General features: G+C 34.6%; 1 protein-coding gene across 4 annotated transcripts in view; it reads right to left on the bottom strand.

The window, feature by feature from the left end:
* VPS13C (vacuolar protein sorting 13 homolog C) overlaps positions 1-18,275 on the bottom strand; it is a 176,583-nt gene that overhangs the window by 24,601 nt on the left and 133,707 nt on the right. For all 4 annotated transcript variants that reach the window (XR_007475254.1, XM_049705299.1, XM_049705298.1 and 1 more), the window contains exons 59-66: positions 17,012-17,401; positions 15,393-15,497; positions 14,453-14,617; positions 12,802-12,930; positions 12,381-12,514; positions 10,542-10,668; positions 7,006-7,241; positions 855-996 (exon numbers count right to left, since the gene is read on the bottom strand). Coding sequence is in view for 3 of the 4 variants with exons in the window: in XM_049705299.1 (XP_049561256.1) it covers positions 855-996; positions 7,006-7,241; positions 10,542-10,668; positions 12,381-12,514; positions 12,802-12,930; positions 14,453-14,617; positions 15,393-15,497; positions 17,012-17,401 (1,428 nt within the window). In the remaining variant the exon portion in view is untranslated. The remainder of the gene's footprint in view (positions 1-854; positions 997-7,005; positions 7,242-10,541; positions 10,669-12,380; positions 12,515-12,801; positions 12,931-14,452; positions 14,618-15,392; positions 15,498-17,011; positions 17,402-18,275) is intronic.

The following is an 18,275-nucleotide window of genomic DNA, read 5'->3' as shown; positions in this document are numbered from 1 at the left end:
TTATAAGGAAAACAAGAAAACAATTGGAGAACTTTTCAACTATATAAATTATACTTAAAAAAAAAAGCCATGCTTTTCACATTTTAAAAACCTCAATTGTAATGGATAATTCTAGATAACACTTAAACTTTGTTTTAACAAAGTTAAACAAGGAATAGTTAATAGCTTATTTACGTCTGGCACTAATTGTAGAGTGTTTTTTCATTTGAGCATGACCAACACTTACAGGGATGGGCGTGGGGCTGGGGAGCACATCTGGTGACAATGCAGACTCAACCATTAAAGACAAAGAGCAGCCCAAATTGCATGACTGAACCTGCAGTCAAGCTTCTGGGGTCTTCTCGGAGCAAAAGTGACTTTCAGTTTCAACAGTGTAGGGGCCTATGTAGAGTACACATTTACATGTGTACAATCTACTCATGTCCTACAATCATTCACATTTAATGAATTTAATTGAGCAAGTTTTCTATAGAGTTTTCATCACTGATATATGCAATTCTGCACAGCCTTTATTTAGCAATATATATTGGTATCATTCAGAATAGGAAAAGTTTCAATAAGCAATCTTAATTTCTCCATAATCTTCCTAAAAACAAGTTACATGAAACTATCTGCTTTACAAATAGAAGAAATTATAAAAATGCAGATAAGAAACGTATTTAGATAATGTTTCATACTATATGATTCAACAATGTACTTTAATTTAAAATGTACTAATAAATTTTACTAGTTATGCCAATCCTACAAATTAATTAGTTTCTGCATACACATTTTTACTTGGATAGTGAAGTTTTATTTACCACCACCAGAAGCGACAAAATACACATGTAAGAAACAAAACGATTTTGGTATACCTCAAAATTATCATCTAGTTTAATCCAGCCAAGGTCTCTTGATTCTAGATATTTCTTATAGGACTTTTCCAATAAAATTATCTGCTTTTGACTAAATGGCTTCCATTTCTGTTTTGGTTTCATCTCCCAAACAACACCAGAACTAAAACAATTCACAAAGAAAATTAATTAAATTAAATACATATTTACGTTGTGGAACTGTCATTCAACTCCAAATTGTTGCAACTGTCAACCACCTATGAAAATCACATTTATACATGAGATTTTTTTTAAATACCAAAATATATCTGTGTTATAAAAGTGCACAAGGAAAAGAGGCAGGGGAAAATCTTTTTGTCACACGTTGGCATCAATGAGCTAAGGGACCAGCAAACTTTTTTCATATTGGGATATTTTAGGCTTTGTGAGCTGAGACAAAATCGAAGTTATTATGTAGGTACTTAAATAACAAGAGAGATAAAACACTTCCATACATTTTTTAATTGATGAAATTCAAAATGTAAAAATAACAATTGGGTACAATTTTTAAAAACAAGTCTATTAATGAGAAAAACCTTCCTCCCTTCCTTTTTATTGAGGTATAGTTGACATATAACATTACTTAGTTTCAGATGTACAACATAATGATTTGATATTTGTATATACTGTAAAACTATCACCAAAGTAACAGTTAACTTCCATTACCATACATAGTTACAAAAAAATTTTTTTACACTTCTTTTGTGGGGGTGACAACTTTTCACTTAATTAGGGCTCAAAGTTAGTGTTCCCTATTTTCAAAATCTATTGCAAATGTTCATCTGTTAATGCTGATCTGTAATGAGCATCTTTAAAACTGTCCTTTCATGCAGAGATACTGTCAAATACTGATCTCAATCTAAGACAATATTAGTTTAACTAAGCATATGTATCGCTTGTAATACATTTGTAAAATTCTATTCTATATTAGAAAAATTCTAGATCTAATTTTAAATTCTGTTTCCTACTCTATTAGATTCTTCTCTTGATTGTTGCCTTTTAGCATGTCAATACATTATAAATCAATCACTTACGATTGAAGGTTAGGTAGAAGCTCTTTCATTAATAGTTAAATGAATTTTGAAATGTGGAAATTTTCTTTGTACTTGCCCTGAGGTTGGAAAACATGTTGTTGGAACTGTAGTTGTAGGTCATAGAATATATCCACCAGCTCCACACTTGTGTGGGGTTGGAGATCACTTCTTGTTTTAACTTTGGACAGCAGAGGAAATATATAAAATAGACTAACATTATTTGCGATTCAAATGTTAGTTGTCATCAAAATGACTTTGCTGTTTTACTTTCTGCTTTTAGGGTGAATTTACTATCAATTCCGCAGCAAAAGCTAACTTCCAAAGCCATTCAGTGTTCAGTAATAGTGGCTGAGGGCTTCCCTGGTGGTGCAGTGGTTGAGAGTCCGCCTGCCGATGCAGGGGACACGGGTTCATGCCCCAGTCTGGGAAGATCCCAAATGCCATGGAGCAGCTGGGCCCGTGAGCCATGCCCGCTGAGCCTGCGCGTCCGGAGCCTGTCCTCCACAACCGGAGAGGCCACAACAGTGAGAGGCCCGCGTACCGCAAAAAACAAAAAAGAAAGCTGGAGTAGCAATACTCATATCAGATAAAACAGACTTTAAAATAAAGAATGTTACAAGAGACAAGGAAGGACACTACATAATGATCAAGGGAGCAATCCAAAAAGAAGATATAACAATTATAAATATATATGCACCCAACATAGGAGCACTTCAATACATAAGGCAACTGCTAACAGCTATAAAAAAGGAAATCGACAGTAACACAATAATAGTGGGGGATTTTAACACCTCACTTACACCAATGGACAGATCACCCAGACAGAAAAGTAATCAGGACACACGAGCCTTAAATGACACAATAGACCAGACAGACTTAACTGATATTTATAGGACATTCCATCCAAAAACAGCAGACTACACTTACTTCTCAAGTGCACACGGAACATTCTCCCAGATAGATCACATCTTGGGTCACAAATCAAGCCTTGGTAAATTTAAGAAAACTGAAATCATATCAAGCATCTTTTCTGACCACAATGCTATGAGATTAGAAATCAATTAGAGGGAAAAAAACGTAAAAAACACAAACACATGGAGGCTAAACAATATGTTACTAATAACCAAGAGATCACTGAAGAAATCAAAAAATACCTAGAGACAAATGACAATGAAAACACGACAACCCAAAACCTACAGGATGCAGCAAAAGAAGTTCTAAGAGGGAAGTTTATAGCAATACAAGCCTACCTCAAGAAACAACAAACATCTCAAATAAACAATCTAATCTTACACCTAAACGAACTAGAGAAAGAAGAACAAACAAAACCCAAAGTTAGTAGAAGGAAAGAAATCATAAAGATCAGAGCAGAAATAAATGAAATAGAAACAAAGAAAACAACAGCAAAGATCAATAAAACTAAAAGCTGGTTCTGTGAGAAGATAAACAAAATTGATAAACCATTAGCCAGACTCATCAAAAAAAGACGAAGAGGACTCAAATCAATAAAACTAGAAATGAAAAAGGAGAAGTTACAACAGATACCACAGAAATACAAAGCATCCTAAGAGACTACTACAAGCAAATCTATGCCAATAAAATGGACAACCTGGAAGAAATGGACAAAGTTTTAGAAAGGTATAACCTTCCAAGACTGAACCAAAAAACTGCAGAGGAAGGAACTCTTCCAAAAAATTGCAGTGGAAGGAACACTACCAAATTCATTCTATGAGGCCACCATCATCCTGATACCTAAACCGGACAAAGATACTACAAAAAAAGAAAATTACAGACCAATATCACTGACGAATATAGATGCAAAAATTCTCAACAAAATACTGGCAAACAGAATCCAACAACACATTTAAAGGATCATACACCATGATCAAGTTGGATTTGTCCCAGGGATGCAAGGATTCTTCAATATAGGCAAATCAATCAATGTGATACACCATATTAACAAATTGAGGAATAAAAACCATATGATCATCTCAATAGATGCAGAAAAAGCTTTTGACAATATTCAACACCCATTTATGATAAAAACTCTCCAGAAAGTGGGCATAGAGGGAACCTACGTCAACATAACAAAGGCCATATACAACAAACCCACAGCAAACATTATTCTCAATGGTGAAAAACTGAAAGCACTTCCTCTAAGACCAGGAACAAGAAAAGGATGTCCACTCTCGCCACTATTATTCAACATAGTTTTGGAAGTCCTAGCCATGGCAATCAGAGAAGAAAAAGAAATAAAAGGAATACAAATTGGAAAAGAAGAAGTAAGGCTGTCACTGTTTGCAGATGACATGATACTGTATAGAGAATCCTAACGATGCCACCAGAAAACTACTAGAACTAATCAATGAATCTGGTAAAGTTGCAGGATACAAAATTAATGCACAGAAATCTCTTGCATTCCTATACACTAACAATGACAAATCTGAAAGAGAAATTAAGGAAATACTCCCATTTACTACTGCAACAAAAAGATTAAAATACCTAGGAATAAACCTACCTAGGGAGACAAAAGATCTGATCTGTATTCAGAATCTATAAGACACTGATGAAAGAAATTAAAGATGATACAAACAGATGGAGAGATATACCGTGTTCTTGGATTGGAAGAATCAATATTGTGAAAATGACTATATTACCCAAAGCAATCTACAGATTCAATGTAGTCCCTATCAAATTACCAATGGCATTTTTTACAGAACTAGAACAAAAAATCTTAAAATCTGTATGGAGACACAAAAGACCCCAAATAGCCAAAGAAGTCTTGAGGGAAAAAAACAGAGCTGGAGGAATCAGACTCCCTGACTTCAGACTATACTGCAAAGCTACAGTACAAAGCTACAGTAATCAAGACAATATGGTACTGGCACAAAAACAGAAACACAGACCTATGGAACAGGAAAGCCCAGAGATAAACCCATGCACCTATGGTCAACTAATCTATGACAAAGGAGGCAAGAATATACAATGGAGAAAAGACAGCCTCTTCAATACGTGGTGCTGGGGAAACTGGACAGCTACATGTAAAAGAATGAAATTAGAACACTCCCTAACACCATACACAAAAATAAACTCAAAATGGATTACAGACCTAAATGTAAGACCGGACACTATAAAACTCTTAGAGGAAAACAGAGGAAGAACACTCTTTGACATAAATCACAGCAAGATCTTTTTTGATCCACCTCCTAGAGTAATGGAAATAAAAACAAAAATAAACAAATGGGACCTAGTGAAACTTAAAAGCTTTTGCAAAGCAAAGGAAACTACAAACAAGACGAAAAGACAACCCTCAGAATGGGAGAAAATATTTGCAAACGAATCAACAAAGGATTAATCTCCAAAATATATAAACAGCTCATGCAGCTCAATATTAAAAAAACAAACAACCCAATCAAAAAATGGGCAGAAGACCTAAACAGACATTTTTCCAAAAAAGACAAACAGATGGCCAAGAGGCACATGAAAAGCTGCTCAACATCACTAATTATTACAGAAATGCAAATCAAAACTACAATGAGGTATCACCTCACACTAGTTAGAATGGGCAACATCAGAAAATCTACAAACAACAAATGCTAGAGAGGGTGTGGAGAAAAGGGAACCCTCTTGCACTGTTGGTGGGAATGTAAATTGATACAGCCACTATGGAGAACAGTATGGAGGTTCCTTAAAAAAACAAAAATAGAATTACCATATGACCCAGCAATCCCACTACTGGGCATATACCCAGAGAAAACCGTAATTCAAAAAGACACACGTACCCCAACGTTCATTGCAGCACTATTTACAATAACCAGGTCATGGAAGCAACCTAAATTCCCATCGACAGACGAATGGATAAAGAAGATGTGGTACATATACACAATGGAATATTACTCATCATAAAAAGGAACGAAATTGGGTCATTTGCTGAAATGTGGATGGATCTAGAGAGTGTCATAAAGAGTGAAGTAAGTCAGAAAGAGAAAAACAAATATCATATATTAACACATATATGTGGAACCTAGAAAAATGGTACAGATGAACCGGTTTGCAGGGCAGAAATAGAGACACAGATGTAGAGAACAAACATATGGACACCAAGGGGGGAAAGCGGCACGGGGCTGCAGTAGTGGTGTGATGAACTGGAAGATTGGGATTGACATGTATACACTAACATGTATAAAATGCATAACTAATAAGAACCTGCTGTATAAAAAAATAAAATTCTAAAAATAAAAAAGATTTTCATATTTAGTTAAAAATACTATACAATAATGAAACGTATAGCCAAGAGAATATATCAGTCATACATACATAAATGTACTAATATTACATTAATGGTATGTATAATACCATTTATTGAACCCTTAATCTGTCAGGTGTTGCACAAAGAGCATTACATACATGATCTCTTTATTTCCTTAATTTTATACTTCACTGAACAAACACATGATTATCGATAGACCCTATGCTTGTTTTACTTGGTAACCATTCCCCCCAAGAGTCTCCAAAGAAGAATGAGTCTTTTACTAAAGTTACTGTGATTGAAACACCAAAACAGTTAAATTCAAATATTTTTCTTAGATAGGTATAAGCACAATCAGAGGAAATACCTGGCTCCATCATTAAAAAGTTCTAAATGAGTAGCCAACAAAGATTATGTACCCACGTCCACTACTGCCTGCCTGCTCTATAAATAACCCTTTCTACCGGTGTACACAACTTGTCGTTGGCATCCCCCACCCACACCAGTTTCTCCAGCCTCTACAGCACCACTGCACGTGCACATACTTTTTTGTAGCTTTTCCTGGTGTTTTTATAATTCGTTCCAAAAATGTACAAACAACAAAGAAAGAAGCAAACCTCTTTCTTCCCCCACCAACTGATGAGTATTATAAGGGCAAAGACATGATCTTAGTCATCTTTCTATCCTAGGGGCTTTTCAATTAGCAGTGAAAACACTTGTTCAGTAAGTTTTGCTGAAAGAATTGCATAGTAAGCAAATTCAGAACAGGTATCTGTCCATACTCATCAAACCTGATATTACGAACTCAATGCCTTTTCAAGATTTCTGATACCTTACCCTTCTTTCATACCTGGTTATCCCAATATATGAAACTTCCTGCTTGTTTTCATTGTTAACCAGTGAAAGCCCAAGACTATGGAGAGAAAAAGTTATTTCATGATTGGCCTGCTCCATTTCTTCTGCCTGCAGTGCTTTGGAAACCAAGGCAACATCATCAGTGAAAAGCAAAACTCTCTGGCGCCCATCTAGAAATGATACCCAGTGTATCTGGATGTTTGCATCATATGGAAACTGTCCACATTCATCCTGTGGGAAAGAGAGACTTCATATTAAAACCACAAACAGTAAGCTTTTATTACATAAAGTTGAACTGTAGTAGCTGAGAAAGCATGACTATAAATCAGAAAATTATCAAAAAAACAAATTAAAGTTATAATCTGTTTTAAAACATACTCACCAATTTTTTCAAACAGTAACGAAGATTAATAGTGCTTAATTTTTTTAAACCTTAGTTTGAGTTACCTCGTTAGTGCTCAAAGGTCACTTAGCAGGGACAAGAGTATCCTTCAATGGCACCAATGCCGTAAGATGCTTACTTGTCTCCCAGATGGAAAACAGAATGGTTTAGAAATGTATTGGAAAAGTAACCTCAGGTAAAACTAACCTGGTTTATTTTTAGGTTTTAATAATGTATAACACTGCAAATACGTATATAAATCACATTGTTAAATAGTCAAACTATGGTGATCAGTTTGTACTAAGTTTCAATAAGAAGAGCCTTCTTGGCTGACAGTCTCACATAGCATTTAAAAATATGAGGCTTGATTTGGTGAGTGTCTTCAGAGATTTAGATAACAATTTTTCTCTCATTCTGGACTTAACATAAATATAACAACAGTTTGTTTCAGCAGGCAGTATAAGTTCCTAATATGTGCTGTTCATTTCATGCTTTCTTGGAAAACAAAAACCAAAACCAAATAAATAAAGGATGTTACCAAAAGCATAGGAATGGTTGGTATTTGTTGTTGTCTACAATTTACCTATTGCTTTTAACATATGTCAAAGTAGGCTGTGTAATTTTTTTACTCTAACATGATCAAATTTTGTAAATGTTCCAGAGATACCTACTAAGAAGGTGAATTCTCTCCTTGTAAAATACAAAATTTGATACATAGCTTGGTTCAGTCTTAGTTATCATTTAAATACTCTCTAATCCCATTTGTTTTTCATCTATTTGATCTGTTAAAAATTAAATGAGGTGTGTTAAAACATCCTCAGGCAACTGTGTTTCAGTTCACTTCCAACACTTTAAGTTTCACATTTTGATTCAATATTCACTGCATGAAGGTTTATGGCTATCATGCCTTCTTTGTCACATTATCATATTCTATTTAATGACTTTGAATGCTTTGAATTATAGTTGCTCAGAAATTAAAATCAACAATTTTTGTTTGTTAAATCTTTACCATGTCTTCTGCTTTCAACTTTTTGTATTAGTTCAGTTAAAACAGATCTCATGTAAGTAGCATTTGGTTAGAAACTAATTTTTAACTTAATCTGAATGTGGTCTTTTAATAGGAGAATTTAAACCATTTTCATTTACTGGCATAACTGATGGGAAGCATGGTTTAGTGGGGAAAGTCCATGAACTGTGAAGTCAGACAGACCTGGTTTTGAATTCTAACCAGCAGTTCTAAGTTCCAATCATAAGAATTAATGATACTATATGACAAGCATTATAACACACGATATACACTCAATAAAAGGTATTTACCACTTTCTATATACTTCCTTAGGTTTCCTTCTTTTACTATAAGGGCAAATTTTTCTTTATTTTCATTTTCTCAATTAATTGTTTTAGAATTCTTTTATCACTGATTTTGGTTCTACTAATTGGTATCTTTAAAAAAAACCCCATCATCTTTGATCTATATCTCCTAAAATTTAGGATTAAAATGGTGTTAATACAGTATGTTCAGAATATACTGTTTCCCTGCTCCCCTTTCACTTTATTTTGTTGTCTTTGTCTTTTATTTCACCATCTTTCTCCTTTTTCATAGTTGTCATATCTTTATAACTTTGGGGATCTCAGGCATACATTCTGAAATTTTTCTCTGGTTCTCCTGTAGTAAAAAAATTTTCAGAAGTATAATCAGCCTCTGACTCTTTAGGATAATGTTACATTTTTCTCCTGAACTATTTTTTTCATAAACTCCATGTTTTTTTTAATCTGTTTATTCACACTTAATGAGGAAAGTGCTTTCCAATACTGTAAGGATTTTCTCTGAATTCCCACCTGGGCCTGAGCAGAATTCCCCTCTCAGATCAACCCAGGGGACAAGGAAATGGGTAACTGCCTTGCTTCTAGCTCAAGTTTCATAATCTGGCAGATTACCTGCTGACTGAGGCACACTTATCTACTTTTCTTACTTCCTGGCTCTCTAACACCAAACAGAATAGAGACATTTAAAACCACAATCCCGTGAATACACTATTACCAGGATTCTTCACGATTTTGCCTTAATTTACAGACCTGGATATCCTCCTTCAGGATGGCATTACCACTTGCTCTCCAGGGCCTGTATACCACTTTCTGGGAGTTGTGGTTGCTGAGGAGCATGAAACGTGAGGAGAAGGAAAATAACACCAGCATAGTACAGGGACCCCTGGTTGAGCTACCATGTCTCTGAGCCAGAGACCTAAGAGTAACAGGGAATTTAAGCTCCTCTCTACCACTTATAAACCTTGAAGGTTTTTCTATTGTAGAAAGTAAAGCATAATAAGCAGGCAATAGAGCTCCATCAAATTGTCATGGCAAAAATCACTCCAAGAATCTCATAACTATCAGTCTGATTTTTCAAAGGTGGGTAAGTCTATCTCTTTTATGGGTATTTCAGAGGGAATATAGGAGAGGATAATTCAGTCACTGTTGGCCAATTAATATTTTAAATAACCAAGAAAGCTTTTCTAACAACTGGCATTATCAGACAATGGAATATGACACTGTATGAATTTTCAGGATAGAACACATTCCTACAGAAACTAGGTGCTCATGGAAGAGCAATGGCTATATTAGAGGGAGGCTGGCAGATGAATTCTTAAGCCCTTCCCAAAGTCTAAGAGTCTAGGAAATAACATATTTAATTAATTTAGCTACCTAAATATTGTTTCAATAAATATCATATATGGGATAATTTGCATACTGTCAGACTCCTTTAATTAACAAAACATACGGCTTTGATAGGGAAAACATGCCTAAAAATTCTCACAGCTAACAGTGGTACGCACATGTTCAAGATAAAGTTGTTTTTCACTTAGGCTCAAAATTCCTTTCTTTAAAAAAAAGTAAATAAAAAAGTACTTTCCTGGTCTTAGGCAAGCTGAAACAGGCCTATGTTTAAAAACTGTAAATAAAGTATTGGACTGATCTAGGACAAAATATTGGTATGAACTCTTTGCAATCTAAAGCCAAAAAGTAACTTATTTTGAAAATACTTTCAATTCATTTTTAGTTCAGTAAAGACAAAGATGACTGCGTGAAGCTAACTTGTCTACTTCTTTTGTTATCAGGTACTTCATACAGCACTCATTCACATCAAATGGTACCTTTAACAGATCATGTTCCCCAGCATTTGCTGCATAACTCCATATAAGTTTTCTGGTACCAGTGGGATCTGCCCAGGCAAAGAGTCGAACTTGTCTTGGCAGCAATACCATTTCTTCCTGTGACCCACTGAAATGCAAGCAACAGAGGGAAGATTAAAACATCCTGGGGCCTTGAGAAACCTAGACCCGTGGTTTATTGAGGAAAGGACTGGCACAAGCATCTTATAAAATTGCCTTTGTTAATAAAACACAACTCTGCCTAAAAATAAGTACCCTAAAATGTCCAATTAACTAACGATTTTGAAGCTTGAGGGAACAGAATACTGCCCTTTCTGAAGTTGCAGTATACTCTGAACTGATTTAGGCAAGATCACACTAATGAAATTCATCAGAGTTCATCTATAGAAAAGGCTGTAAATAGTAAAAAAAATTTTTTTAATTAAAAAGAAAATTTATTTGGCTGTGCTGGTCTTAGTTGTAGCATGCAGGATCTTCACTGCCGTGTGTAGGATCTTCATTAGGGCATGTGGAATCTTTAGTTGCGGCATCTGGAATCTTTAGTTGCGGCATGTGGGATCTAGTTCCCTGACCAGGGATCAAACCCGGGACCCCTGCATTGGGAGCACAGAGTCTTAACCACTGGACCACAAGGGAAGTCCCAATAGTAAATTTTTGAGTAGCAGAAGAACTTTACTTGGTGCTCAAATTTAAGATTTTAATCAAATGCAACGCATAAGAAATAAGCTCAGAGGAAAAAAAATTGGGTCCATGTACCACTGCTACTCAAAGCGCGGTCTGTGGACCAGCAGCATTAATATTACCTGGAGGCTTGCTGGAAAGTGCAAAATTCTGGGCCCCACTTAAAACCTACTAAATCAGAACCTACATTTTAACAAGATTTCTAAGGGATCTTAATATTGATACTTAAGTTTAGAAGTATTGGTCTGGATAATACAAAAGACTTTCCAGAGAACTAAAATAAAAAGTAACCCAATTAGGGTTTAATCCCAATGTATGCTTTTAAATCTCTCAGCAGATTCAAGCCATGAGAGTTATGAATACGTTAAATCTGCAAGGCATTATTTTATATATATACATATATAATGTATATTACTATTTTATATTTTATATATACATATAAAATAATGCCTTGAAGATTTATAATAATAATTCTTTGCAAATATATATTACATATTTTAAGGATTTAAAGCTATCTGTTATATCATTATTTACTGGCATTACCCAAGCCAAATGATAGCACAGACAAGAACAACAAAATTCCTATCAGCCTGTACTATAATACATTCAACACCACTACTTAATCTTCTACTTTAATCTTTCTTTAATCTTCTGCCCTCTTATTTAATCTTCTACTATTCCTACCAAAAAACTAGATACAAATTTACAGGGAGAGGTTCACTGAGCATCACCAGACTACAAAAGAATGATAATACTTAAACAGGTTCACAATTCCTTATGTGCAATTCTGAAGTTTAAAAAGCTCCAAAACTCCAAATATTTTTCTCTAAGTTTGGTGTCAAACGTCATGTGGCAGCAAAACTTGATCTGAACTGATGTGAAACTGTTAACGGTTTCATTTTTCCCACTTACTGTGAAGGTTCACAACTTTTGCTACAGGAATACTAATGTGTTTGGTTATAGAGTACTGTCTCAAAACCTGCTATGGGTATTAGCAATAAACATCATGTATCCCTATTACCTTTCTAAAATCTGAAAACATGTAGAATGTGAAACACACCTAGCTCCAAGTATTTCCTAGAAGGGACTATGGACCAGTAAAAGCAAATCAGATTTTCCAAGAACCCTTTTTTTTCATACCTCTGTTTATATGTGAGGATGTTCCATGGTGTGTGGTTTACTATTAGGGCAGGTGCGGATCCCTCGTGGTAATCAGAAAAGCTTATGACAGTTGAATGTGGAGCGGTATCTACATCCACCAAGATACCCCCATTCTATTGTAGAAAAAAAAAAGAGTATGTTTGAGGTATTGGTTTAAACTGCACATGGTACATTTAGAATTTCAATCACTTATATAGATATTACAAAGTTGGTTTTCCTAAGTTCTTACTGAAAAGCACACTGGCTCTGATCTCTTACAAATATATGTACAGCATTATATATTGATATTTTAGTATACCTTCAATTAATTATCAGTATATTTTATAGCATGTCTTAATAAAATGTTTTAAAGCAAACTTTAAAAATCAAAGACATTTTATTTTAAAACAGGAAAACTTACCAGATCTTCTAAGCTCAATAAAGTGCCATTATCCTGTTGGTTATAAAAGAATGGCTTGGAGGATCCTTCATAGCCCACCACTCTCACACAAAGTTTGCCTGAAAATTTTTCAGGCCAAAATGGAAGGTACTGAAAATATAAAAGTTAATATCAGTCTTAAAACAATACTACAGTATAAATAAAACAGTGGCTAATAAAGTTTCCAATTCTAATTCAGATCATGATCCAATTATTACTAACTTTCTTAAAATAGCCCCTCTCCATCTAATATTAAGATTACTGACAATATAATGATTATTTATGAAGCCAAAGAAACTCCATCAGAAGAATAGTTATATTAGTCTTTTCATACTTACAGAATAATTACAATGTGAGAAACTGAAGTGCTATTAAGAACATCTCAAGTATCTTGAATATTTAAAAATTATAATCTTAATAACATTTGCTTTTATGTATAACCCATTTTAATTCCTTAATCACCATGAATTCTTTCACAGAGTATCTTATCCTAGATAAACCAGAAGACAACTGAAGGCAGAGGACCTTGCTGGAAGTCCTGACACTATCCTCCAGGCTGTCTGATCTTAATCAAATCATGCACCTTTTTGAGCCTGTTTCCTTATCTGTAAAACTGAGATCTTAGTTCCTAAAAAGAAAGTTCCCTCTGTTATAGAATACTGGGTAAATTCTATTTCTAAAAAAAAATACTACTGCTATCAAACTCACATCAAAGATAAAAAGATAAGGAGCATTTATTTGCTACCAAGTCTATGGAGATCATTCCAAGTGCCTTGGAAAGGCCATGCCTCTTAGAGGTCTGTGTTTGTAGTGTAATTGGAATCCTTCTCTTAACCTTTTGCTAAATATTTTTTTAATAATTTTAGAATTCTTTTGAGATGTACAGAAGAACAGTCCTATCCTTAAGTCAGGTGGCTTGGTTGAAAACTCGGGCAAATTCAAGCAACTAACACTTGTCTTTGCATCTGTCCTCTCCCCACTCTTTCCTTATTCTCTTCACGTTTCATCTTATTGAGTCTGCAAAAGTTTAGTTCAAATGCCAGCTCTTCTATGAAACTTTTCCTTTTGATCTAGACCATAATGATCTCAACCTCCAATAACTTTACTGACCTAAAAAAGTAAGATTCAATTTCTTTCTCTGTAAAGCAAGGTGGTTGAATTTTTGGAATTTTTCAAGGAAACTTCCAGCTCATCTATTCAGAGATCCTATAACCACCTATAACTTACCATACACTATCTTCTTCTCCATGTATTAATTTATATGAGTCTTAAGCCCTCCAACAAGATTAGATGCTTCTTGAATACAAAGACGTTACCTTGCTATTGACACAATACATAGTACTTTATGTACATTTTACAGTACATACCCATGTTTATACATATAGGAAGAACTAGAGAATGAGTGTTAACAGTCTAGACTGAGCTAGTGGTAAATATTATCCACAATTTTTTTCTTCTTTTTTAACATATGCTTATAGTATGAAATAAAAGTCTTTCAAAGCTGGCTGTCATATTTTAACCCACAAATATGGTAGCAAAGTGAGTATGACAAAGAGATATACATAATTCTTATTTATATGTCTATATTTATTTGTACATTTTAGGAGCCAGTTGTATTAAAGGAAAATATTACCTCTGAAGAAGCAATATAGTTCCATTTATTAGTTGGCATTGAGCCATCAGGTGCAATTTCACCAACTTCTAGTTCTAGTGATGACTTGTTCACAATAGTATAAAAGGGAGTCAAAGTAACTATTCGTGTAAGATTAAAACTGCTCATTTTGATGCTAACACCAACCTGTAAAAAGCAAACAAGCTTATCATTTCCCAGTACTTTACATAGCTTGAAATACACACACACACACACACACACACACACACACACACACACACACACACACACACACACACACACCCTATTCACATACAGGCTTCTTAAAATATTTTAAAATAAGATTTCTTAACTAAAGTAACTGCTAAGAGCCATATTCCATGACTGATTATCTTCTCACTAAGAAGAAAAATTTTGGTTCCTTAGTTTGGCTCCATCAGAAACAAATTGAAGAAATATCACTCAGGAATTTAACTAACGATGACTTATAATAACAAACTTAATTTTAAAAAATCCTTTACTTTTTAACATTCCAAAATAAATTGTTTTAAAATTAGTGTACAGGCTCAATTTTTGCTGCTTTAGTAACTCTGCTATCAATAAAATAAAATAAAAATTTCAAAGTGGTAATAAAACAAGTCAACTTGTATCAGATTATTCAAATTTTCGCAGTCAAACTTAAGATTTAAGAAACATTTGGCAGGGAGTGGTATGGAATGCAGATTCTAGTATATTCTGAATATTTACCAAGTTGCTTACTTGTATGGATTCAACTCACTGCCTTAAACTTTGACAAATTTAGGTTTTGCTTTGATACTAGTGGCCCTAGAAATTAGTAGAGAGATATAACAGTCCTCCACGTAATACTCTGAATTCACATTTCTGTACCCCTTAGGATCCAGCTCATTTACTGATGAAAATGTGAATGATATCAAAAGTAAATAAGCAAGCAAAATCTTACCAGGTATTCCATATTGTTGGCAGGACACTTCACACATCCATAATTTCCCACTGTATCCAATGAAAAACCACTGGACCATGAACTAGTTGAAATTTTTAACTGTACCTACACCAGAGAACACAAACAATCATATAAGAAATCTAAAACACTATATTAATTTTATTTGATGGAATGCTGCTAGACCACTAGAAATCTATTTAGTAACATGAGACAGAAAAATATAACCAAAGGCATGCTGCAAATGGGTAACAGAACCACAGAAACTCTAGGGGACAATGTAATATTTAAAAGCAGAGCTCTGACCTTCCCATTCACCTATGCAATGAGTACAGTGAATTTAAAGATGTATACCAATGCGACCTTCTGTTATTTGAAAAGGAATTATAATGTAAAATGATATTTTCCAGTGTCAGACTTTTGATACAGAGCTAACGAATTCTTAAAGTTTTAGCACACAGAGAATTTATGCTTTTAACATTATTCAGCAAACAATAAAGGAAAAGTGTTGTGATAAGCAGAATGGAAGACACAATTCCTGTCTTCAATGAGTTTCCAACTAAACAAAGAGATAGGAAATACATACTAATAATTATGATGCGAGACTCAATGTGATAACAACTATATAAAAGGGATAATATGCGATCAGGGTGAGAGGGTAAAAAGTTTACTCCTGGCTATGGGATTCAGATAAAGTTGTACAGAAGAGATCTAATTCTGCTCCTGTATTAACCTCCACCTATCCAATAGATTATAAAATACCTGAGTACAACCAGAGGTCAGACACATAAACAGGTACAATATCAAGTATTAATCAAAACTCTAAGACAGGGGTTCTCAAAGTGTGGTCCCTGGACCAGCACCATCAGCAACACCTGGCAATCTGTGGAAAGTGCAAATTCTCAGACCCTACTCAGACCTACTGAATCAAACTATGGGGGTCTGACCCAGCAAATTGTTTTCAAAGCCCTCCAGGTGATTCTAACGCACACTGAGATCTGAGAAGCACTTCTCTAAGAGAACATGGATGGAATATCTAGCCCCACTTTAGATGGTCAGAAAATCCTTCACACATGTCAGCCTGGAGCAGACTGCCAAAGGATGAACAGCGGATAACCAGAAAACATGAGGCAGACAGGCAAAGCACAGGGCAAGAGGCATTCTAGGCAGAGACTGCAGCCATACAAAGGCATAGGTAAACTATACCAAGATGTGACTCTGAAAAGGAAAGAAGGGACCAGAGCATAAAGGATCAGGCCTTACGCATTAGGTTTCTCTCACGAAGGCCTGCTTTAGTGCTTCACACATAGGAGGGTTCAGTTAAAATAAACCAAATTCAACTGTTCTATCTTTTGAAATGCCATTGCATCACTGGTAACCTACATAAAATCAAGGTTTCTACTTGACACTATGTCAAAAACAGAAGTAATTCTAGGGGCACCAGAGAAAAAGGTAACTCAGCCTTGGGACACTATTGTCGTTAGTCCCTAATATGCCACTTAACCGTGTATTCCTTAAAAGTCCTCTTGGACCTAATTCATACCTGTGACACTGAGCAAAGAGGTAAGCATGGCATTAGATAAACAATAAACAGGTAATTTGTTTTATCAACAAAAACACACCTTATTTTTACTAAAAATGTTCTTCTTCTTGAAAGAGAATAAAATAATATCCCTAAAATCAGCTGGATGTTTCACATGAATTTCTTCTGAACGATACTGGAGAACTCGAGAAGTCTTATTGATTAGCCAATAGGGACTAAAGATGGATAGCTCCATCTGGCTGCCAATTCGCTTGACATGTATTGACAGGTCAACTGTCATCGCTTCTGTGGAGTCAGAAGAAAAATACACAAGAAAGAATTCGGGAAGTGTATCACATATACGGAAATGTCCGTTCCAGTTTTTGCCCTGATATTTCACCAGAACTAATTCCATTATTTCTCCACTGATTCTCGAATGTAGAACATTGGCAGCACTGCCTTCTGCTAGCTCATGAGTTTCTGCTGTTCCCTAAAAACAAACAAACAAAAACTAAATTTGCTTACCAATTTTTTAAAAACCTCTGCAATAACGTCCATATTTTATACAAATACTAAGTAACCTACCAGATTCACATTAACTGACAAGTCTTCAAGGTACCATCTTTACATATTATGAATATCCAACAATTACTAATGATTAAAAATAAAACACTATATCATAGCCAAAGTCAGAAACTGTCTTTTGGTCATCAGCAGGCCAATGGTTATAAATTTTGAGAAAAAGACCTGTGCCAAGAATCAAAGGCTGGATTCCAGAACACTGGCTGTTTTCCATTAACAGCTATGTCATTAAATGAGCCACTTAATTGCCTGGACTTCAGCTTCATCCTTTATTCACATACTACACCTAATGGTTCTCATACAAATAGAATAAGAAAAGTGATATCAAGCTATGCTGACAAGCTATCTAAGGTGGAACTACTTTAAAAATGAGTAACAGCAACATAATAAATTTGGCTTCCTTACTGAAAACATCTCTTGTCTAAACACTACTTAGTTCATCTAATTAATTTTATTCTCCGCAACTCAGGGATGGCTCATTGTCAGAAAAAGAAAATAAATTTAGGTTCCAAATACTTTCCAGATTTTTGTATTTTGATACGTTGTGGCATGTACAAATTTAAAAATATTTATCATACTTCATTACTAGAAAATGTTCCCCAATATTTTTTAAGACAGTAATTATTTTTCAGTCCAACAGAAACTTGAACCAAATAATCATCACTTTAAAACAAAAAACTTTAAAATTAACTTCATAATAAATTAAGATGAAGTATTTTCTCACTGGCATTTTCCCATACTTTAGCTAAGAGAATTATACTCAGATAATAAAGAGACTATTA

Source organism: Orcinus orca, chromosome 2 (assembly GCF_937001465.1).
Source record: "Orcinus orca chromosome 2, mOrcOrc1.1, whole genome shotgun sequence".
In the NCBI taxonomy this organism is placed as follows: domain Eukaryota; kingdom Metazoa; phylum Chordata; class Mammalia; order Artiodactyla; family Delphinidae; genus Orcinus; species Orcinus orca.
This window is presented reverse-complemented; position numbering and strand designations above follow the sequence as displayed.